This window comes from Bos grunniens, chromosome 4, assembly GCF_055505025.1.
Source record: "Bos grunniens cultivar Pamir isolate PY7600 chromosome 4, Bosgru_T2T1.0, whole genome shotgun sequence".
Classification (NCBI taxonomy): Eukaryota; Metazoa; Chordata; class Mammalia; order Artiodactyla; family Bovidae; genus Bos; species Bos grunniens.
In genome coordinates this window covers 95,038,210-95,046,839 of record NC_141168.1, presented here as the reverse complement: position 1 = coordinate 95,046,839, position 8,630 = coordinate 95,038,210, and the positions used below count along the sequence as shown (strand labels likewise).

Genomic DNA, 8,630 nt, shown 5'->3' with positions numbered 1-8,630 from the left:
TCAGGAAGATTCTCTGGAGAAGGAAATGGCAACCCGCTCCAGTATTCATGCCTGGAAAGTCCCATGGACCAAGAAGCCTGGTGGGCTACAGTCCATGGGGTCGCAAAGAGCAGGACACGACTGACCAACTTCACTTCACCATGAAATAACCAAACCTTTCCTAGTGCCTGAAATGCAGTAGGTATTCAAAAACTGTTAGATATACTAATACTAGCTGGCATTTATTGAGTCCTTACTTACAGTGCCAGAAACTGTGCAAAAAGTGTTTGACATACTGTTAATATCCCAATTTACATGCGAGGCATTTGAAGATCCATTATGCATTTCTATAGCAGAGGATCAAAGTGATAATGAATTGACAGAAGTGGAGACTGTCATTTAAAATTTTTCAATTTTTTGTGGAGGAAACCCCGCCCCCCCACACCCCAGCTTATTGAAAGGCAGGATTGGAAGACAAAAACAAACAAACAAACAAACCAAAAAACAAAAAACAACCCACCTCTTGATTTTCTGTTTTTTATACATGTATTCATAAAGTTCATTAGCATTTTTGCAAATCCCTGTAGGATACATCTAAACCTGACAAGAGTCACAATTATGGGTCATATATCTAACCTATTTTCTAAGAAAAGCAGATATTTCATTTTTCCTTTTATTCTTTTATTTCCTTCCTTTCATTTTCCCCACTTCATTTTTCTCGTTTAAGTCGTTTACATTTATTCATTTATTGCTTCATTCCTTCCTTTCTTTCTTCATTCAAACAAGGCCAGGTGCTTAATTTTAAAATCTCATTTATAATGGCGCCACGTCACCCGCTGGGGCCAAGAACCGGGAGGTGCTGTCATCTTCCTCCCTGCCAGCGTGGATCTCCGCGGAGCCCCGCCCTCTCCTCCTCACCTGCTCCCCAGGAACCGAGGCGAGGTCGTTGTCACACTCTGGCCTCCGGCACCCTCCCCCACGGCCTCCGCCCCTTGCCCAACTCTCCCAGGGGCCGCCTCGCCCCTCCCCTTCTGGATCCCAGCTAGCTGAGCGCATTTATTTGCATATTTCTACCTTTGTTCCCCGCCGGCGGCCAATCAGGGCGTAGGGCGAGGCGGTGGACGGGGGTGCTGGGCGGGGCTCGGGCTCAGGCTCCCAGTGCTGCGGCCGCAGGTTCCAGAGCGGGTTGGAGCCGCCGCGGGCGCGCCGCGCACTGCAGCCCCAGCCCAAGCCTTGGGCTCCACACTCGCAGCCCGGCTGCGGCCTCGCCTTGGCTAGGCCCTGAAGGCAAGGACAAAGAGGCTGTCTGGAGGCTCCGCCGGAGCCAGATTTTACCTGCAGTTGGAACCACAGGCTTCAAGATGGTTTGCGGGGGCTTCGCGTGTTCCAAGAACTGCCTGTGCGCGCTCAACCTACTCTACACAGTGAGTATCCCGAGCCCGTTTCTCTTCGCCTGGGGGCTTTGCACCTGCTCGGGTGCTCCGTGGCCGCTTCCTCCGGCCCCCTCTTCCCGTCTTCCCACGCTCTGCTGTGCGCCCGTGGCCTCGCCATCGGTATCCGCCGGGGACCAGGAGCCGGCGACTGTCGCAGTCTCTTCCTTTCATTGTGAAGCCGCCGTCTTTCTGGCTCGGTGGCCACGCGTCCCTGCCCCACTGCTCTACCCCACCCCCTCATCCACCGCCCTGTTTTTCAGTCATTTGACCAGATATCTCCACTTTGCCATCCTCATTATCCGTTCCGCCACTCGCTCTTGGCTCCCAGCCGCCTCTGGAGCGAATTTGGAGGCGAGAGAGCAGCCTCGGATTTGAGGACAGTTTTGCAAAAATAGCGTGATCAGAAACTGACAAGGCGGCTTATGGATGGTGTACGTCGTGTTCAGCTCTACGTGTGCCTGTGATTTTCACTGAGGCCACCGAGTAGGTTCACAGGATATCCGCAGCTTCCGAAGTTTGTTTCGTGCTTACTTAAAGGAATGTCTTTGGGGGAGGTGTGGGGCGGGGAGGGGGTAGTTCTGCTTATACCTGATGCTTTTTCCATGTGTCCCCCTGTTAGCAATATCCTAACTCCATTTTAAACGAAAGCCTCCGGTAAATAAGCGAGCCTCCACCCAAATTGTTCTTTCCCTGCCAACCAGCTTTTTAGTTTTAACCCCGCCGTCCGTATCTTTGTAATTTTTGAGGGGCAATTCTGGGTGAACAGGAGGATGGGAGAGGAGGAGGTTGCCATTTATCGAGTGACTCCCACGTCCCAGATGTTACATACCCGATTTCGTTCCTTTTTCTGACAATCATCCGAGGCAAGGGGCCTTGTGTAAATTTTGTACATAAGGTGATAGACCAGAAAGGGCTTTAATTAAGTTTACAGAGATGGTAGTTGGAAAGTCAGGAGTGGAAACCGGGCTATGGGATCCAGATCTTTCTGCAGGCTTCTTTACCAGGTGAGAGAAACAGACTTCTGTCGTCATGCCTCTATCATAGTCTTGCTCCTTTCTATAAATACACCTGGCGTTTTTTGCAGCACCCACCCTGAAAACAAACCCAGCTCCTCTTAGTTAGTTGAGAGCTAGGCCATCTGTGTAAGCTTAGGTTACATCCTCAGAGTGGGGAGACTGCCTTGTGGTCACCAACAGGAGAGAGAGCTGGGTCATTTGACTATTACTGTTCCTGTGTATGTGAATGTAATTGCAAAGCTTTGAAAACAAGACATAAAGAAGCATATGTTAAAGAAACATAAATGGTGTAAAGTATGTTTTTCTGGCTAGTTTGTGTGTGTCTTAGTAGGAATTTAATCAACATGTCACTAATGATACACTTGGGAAAATTCTGAACACCTGGCGATTCAGCTCCTTGTAATTGGAGGTCCATGTCAAATTTCAGATCAGAATTCACCTTTGTGTTCCCTGAAGCATGCCTATCACTTTGATTGTTTATTAAGTAAATAAATTCTGACCAGTTCTCCAGGTATTTTCTTTTATTAGCCTGAATGGCCTGCTTAGAACTTCATATTCCCCACTTTATGCTCGGACTTCTACCCCTCCCCCTCATGATTTAGTCACCTGTTTACCAGACATTTAACCTTATAGTATCTGCTTACTTACAGTAGAATAGCTACATACTTAATTGATTGAGGGGTCTATATAGATTAATGTGCCATATATATATGCTTCTCCAAAGGCAAATTATTATTAAATCTAGTTCTCTTGCTTTCCAGATACGTCATTTCTAGCTGTATCTACTGTGGTATCAGGAGAGCAAGGAGAAAGGTGATTCTGAAGGAACATGCTAAGACTTTTATGTGTATGTGTGCTTAGTCTCTCAGTCACGTCTGACTCTTTGCGACCCCATGGGCTGCAGCCTGCCAGTCTCCATGGGGACTCTCTAGGCAAGAATACTGGAGTGGGTTTCCATGCCCTCCTCCAGGGGATCTTCCCAACCCAGGGATCGAACCCAAGTCTCCCACATTGCAGGTGGATTCTTCACCGACTGAGCCACGAGGGAAGCTGTAAGACTTTTGTTATCTGTCCAACCTTCAAAGTGGATTGACCTTCAAAGGGCATTCTACTGTTTTTTAATAGCTATATGGTAAAACATAATTAATTGGGAATTCACAGGACTGTACAAATGGTTAGCTTTTTAAATCTAAGGCTTTTTAGAGAAAGGATATTTCTTGAATTAATGTCTACTGCTTATAAACTGTGAACAAGTTTAGATGAGTTCAGCAATTTAAATTGGAAACAAATGAAAGGTTAACCTTGAACAAAGTCTTAAATAGATGCTGAAAATGTACTGCTGCTATTATTTAGGTTCTGTATCTTTCTTGGTCTCTCCTCATCATTTTAAGATGGGGCATGTGAAGTGGTTGGGGACAGGGTAAAGGCTGAAGACTTGGGAGACATTTCTTTTTAAGACATAAAGAGGAGGACCCTTTATAGGTTTCAGTTCCACCTGGATTACTGCTTCTGGAATAAACTCAAAGTTGTGGGATTAGATCTGAGATCATTTCTAAAAGTGTTGTTGAAGCCTACATTGAATGTGGAAGTGGCAAGTGTAAAGGCCACAGCCTGCTTTGAGAGTTATCACTCTATTTCTTGAAGTATTTTCTTCAGGAACTTAGGACTCAATCAGCCTATTTACGAAGAAGGCAATGGCGACCCACTCCAGTACTCTTGCATGGAGAATCCCATGGATGGAGGAGCCTGGTAGGCTGCAGTCCATGGAGTCGCTAAGAGTTGGGCATGACTGAGCGACTTCAGTTTCACTTTTCACTTTCCTGCATTGGAGAAGGAAATGGCAACCCACTCCAGTGTTCTTGCCTAGAGAATCCCAGGGATGCGGGAGCCAGGTGGGCCGCCGTCTATGGGATCGCACAGAGTTGGACACGACTGAAGCGACTTAGCAGCAGCAGCCTGTTTACTTTGCCAGTGCAGTTTACATGTGCAGGTGGCCTGCTAATGGCTTTGAGACTAGAGCAGAACTGGTGATCAGTCTGAAAAGCCTGTCATTAAATTGGTTGGATGGAACATCCTCCTAACTTGTCATGGACTTTTGATCACTAGCCAAAGGTGTGGTTGATTTTTGTTGTTGTTTATGGTTTGGTTGTTTCAATTAATAGAATCCCTTGTACTGCACTTCCCAGGTGGCTCCAGTGGTAAAGAATCTGCCTGCCAACGCAGGAGACACAAGAGACTCAGGATCGACCCCTGGGTCGGGAAGATCCCCTGGAGAAGGGAATGGCAATCCACTCCAGTATTCTTGCCTGGGAAATCCCTTGGATAGAGGAGCCTGGCTGGCTACAGTCCATGCGGTGGCAAAAGTTATGACTACTACTTACGACTAAGTGCATCTACACACATGCTTGTACTGAACAATTTTATATTAGTACAGTGAATAAAAGTGTCAGACTATTTTTTGGGCTCCAAAATCACTGCAGCTGGTGATTGCAGCCATGAAATTAAAAGACGCTTACTCCTTGGAAGGAAAGTTATGACCAACCTAGACAGCATATTAAAAAGCAGAGACATTACTTTGCCAACAAAGGTCTGTCTAGTCAAGGCTATGGTTTTTCCAGTAGTCATGTATGGATGTGAGAATTGGACTGTGAAGAAAGCTGAGCACCGAAGAATTGATGCTTTTGAACTGTGGTGTTGGAGAAGACTCTTGCGAGTCCCTTGGACTGCAAGGATATCCAACCAGTCCATCTTAAAGGAGATCAGTCCTGGGTGTTCATTGGAAGGACTGATGCTGAAGCTGAAACTCCAATACTTTGGCCACCTGATGCGAAGAGCTGACTCACTGGAAAAAACCCTGATGCTGGGAGGGATTGGGGGCAGGAGGAGAAGGGGACGACAGAGGATGAGATGGCTGGATGGCGTCACCGACTCGATGGATGTGAGTTTGAGTGAACTCCGGGAGTTGGTGATGGACAGGGAGGCCTGGTGTGCTGTAGTTCATGGGGTTGCAAAGAGTCGGACACAACTGAGCGGCTGAACTGAACTGAACTGAGTGTATATCAAGTTTATAGATACAGGAGGAAAGGCAGAAGCTATGGTTTCTTCATGTGCCTTCATGATGTCATATGAGTGACTTGCTCTAGAACTTTCTCCATTTGAAGAAGCAATGTTTCTTCACTCACCAGATACTTATTGAGTGTCTACTGTGTGCAGGGCATTGTTCTCAATCTGGGAATACAGCAGTGAGCTGAATGGCTTTGAAATAAGCATGCCTTATAAAGCCTCTTTTTCATTCACTATCTTCTCTACGTATGATCTCAAGAGTTTTCTTCAGTCAGTAAACGTTTTCCCATTGTGTGTATTCTGCTGAGAACTGTAGGAAATAATAAACACACACAAAGGCAAATACCTACTCAGTGAAGACAAGATCTAGTTAGGATTTATGAGGTGGGAAAATGAATGCTATGTAAAGGAAGGACTGACTTTAGGAGCCATAAAATTTAGGACTAAGGGAGATCCTTGTTGGGTAGAGAAAGTATGATGAATTGGGGAAGTGTGGAGATAGCTCAGGTCTTTTTAATACTGTTCAGGATATAGATAAAGTGAAAACTGCTTCAGGAAAATGGTCTATTTTATTTTTAATAGTTTATTTTAAAATAATTTTGATTGAAAATATTTTGATAAAAAAGTGAAAAACAGCTTTTAAAAATTATTCCTAGTTTTTTGATGGGGAATTTTAGGAAGTGTGAGGTAAGCGTTATCTTAAAATATGTAACATTTTGAAGATTTATATCTCCTGCTTCTCAAGCAAAAAAGAAAAAACTTCTAGGAACTGGACTGCTGGTTATAATGTGTGTATGTGTGTGTGAATAGTTTTAATTAAGAATGTAAGAACAGAAAATAACTTGTAGTCTTTAAACGAGAAGGGTCATTTCAGAAGTTTCAGTTTTGTTTCTTATTCTAAATTTGTTCTCCTAAAATCTTTCTAAGTTTGTTTCTACTGATATTTTTTGCAGTATTTTTTTTTTTTCCCCTAATACCTTGGGTTGCTTTGGGGAAAAAAAACCTCTGTGCAGTCAAAAATTATACCTGTTTACATCCATCCCAAGATATATGTTTATTTGCATTTTAAGTGTCTCTGAAATTGAAATTGTCTTGAAACAGATAAAACATAGCAGATAAAATACATATATTTGGACAGTCTATGGAGAGAAGAACTAGATTCAGGAAGAGAACCTAAGTTTGAATTTCACCTTTACAGCTTGCTTGGAATTTAACTTCAGGCAAATGTCTCCATGAGTTTTTCATTTATAGACTGGTGGATGATATTTTTCGTTTTTCCTTCAAGGAGTTTTTAGGATAAAAGGAGAGATGTGGAGAAATGCTTTGGATGCACTATAGGAAAAAAAAAAGTTGTTACAGCTTCATGTAAAAAGTTGAATTATTTTAAATTTCAGAATTTCAAATCTATATGTTATAATGAAAAGGTTTTCAAGCTTTTGGGGTTTCTAACACTTACAGGCTGATATTAACTCAAGCAGGCCTACAGAGACAAGAGTTCCTACCCTCAAAATAGTAATACTAATCCTTCAGTTGTAAGAAAAAAAATGGCTGAGGTATGGTGAGTATAAACATGGAATGACTTACCTGGACATTATTTTGAGTCCTATTCTGGTCAATGGAGGGCTGGAAAAGTATAATTTTTTTCAGTCTGTGCTCTAAAATAAATGAAAACAGACTAGTACTTCATCCAAAGAAAAAAAATCTACTTACTGTAATTGCCTTCAAATTACTGTATTTGCTATTTTTCAAAATTCTCATTATTTTTCAAATTATTCTTATTTAATATTTTAACATGTAGTTAGATTTATGTTATTTCCCGGCACTTGTTCAAACTACTGAGTGAATTTAAAATATGTAAGTGGTTGCTGAATATTTACTTGGATTTTGAATTTAAAATGATTAATTGTTTACAGAACCTGAAATTTTCACATGATGCTGTTGAGCTGGCATTTATAATTGGCCTTTGTGCCAAATATGTCTATGAAATTTCCCAACTTTTGATTTTAAAATAGAGTGACCAGAAGGTGCCATGTATGTCCTTTCTCACTTGAAATGAGGTTATTTTCTTTCACCAAGTTTAACAAGGTAATTAAGAGGCTTTTACAAACAAAGAAAATTTATTTAGGGAATAGTTGTATTTCAGCCTACTTTTGAAAAGTGAGTTTTCAACATCTCAGTGGTTTAATTTTCATACAGTTTTAGGTAGTTTAAAAGTGGGCCATCAACACCTCAAACACATTTGAATTACTGGTGAAGACAGGCTAGGGCTAGTTCACCTTCCTTCATATCCCATTTCATCTGAATTGATCCTCCATATTCTCTTGTCACTGAACAATGAATAATCCAAACCTACTTGTAATAATGGATGAAAACTCTTAGATAATAAACCCACATTCCTTAGCATGTTGTTCAGCATCTTTCACCATGTGCGTCTCTTCATGTGTTTCAGCCACAGAGGTTTTCCCAGACGTTTCGTGCTTTGTTGCCTGTCATAGCTGATCCTCTGCTCTTGGCCGAGCATACCTTGCTCTGTCTTTGTAAAGTTCCCCAAAGCCTCCTGTTTCTTTAGTCTGAAGGAACTGTTTCCTTAAATTTTCACTTGGGAGTTGTAACACTTGAGTACTACCCCAGACTGATTCAATCAGGATTTAGAGCGAGGGAGGAGGCATGTCATTTTTTTGGTTAGAAAACCCTGTTTTAAAGCTTTCTAGCTAATTCTAAATTACAGTGAGGGCTGAGAGTTAGTGTTGTAAGGTTTTATTTTACTTTGTCCTTTCTGCTGAACCATACTAATGCTCCATATTGTAGACAATTTGTGTTTGTTTTTTCCCACCTGTAGTTGGCGGAGATCACAGCGTTCTCTATATTGCATCCTGCAGTTCCTGACATTGTTTTCTTGTAACAGAGAGCTTATACTCTAAATAACTTCTTGAATTGAATTTGCAGAACTGGCTGCTCCCTATTCACCAGAGGTAAAACATACCTAATGAAAACTTGCATAAACATGGCAATTTGATCAAAATCAAATCTAGAAGACAAGCAAATATTTTAAGACATGAAAATTAGCATTAAAATATAGTTAAAAATAATAAATATGAATATTTCTCGTGTATGCAAGGGACAGAGAAGAGTCTACTAG

At 42.2% G+C, this 8,630-nt stretch overlaps 1 protein-coding gene across 1 annotated transcript in view; it reads left to right on the top strand.

Annotated features, from left to right (window-relative positions):
* Window positions 1-1,157: 1,157 nt before the first annotated feature.
* Window positions 1,158-8,630, top strand: part of TSPAN13 (tetraspanin 13) — a 37,329-nt gene continuing 29,856 nt past the window's right edge. Inside the window, exon 1 of the mRNA XM_086397540.1 lies at window positions 1,158-1,403. Coding sequence (XP_086253666.1) covers window positions 1,341-1,403 — 63 coding nt within the window. The 5' untranslated portion in view covers window positions 1,158-1,340. The remainder of the gene's footprint in view (window positions 1,404-8,630) is intronic.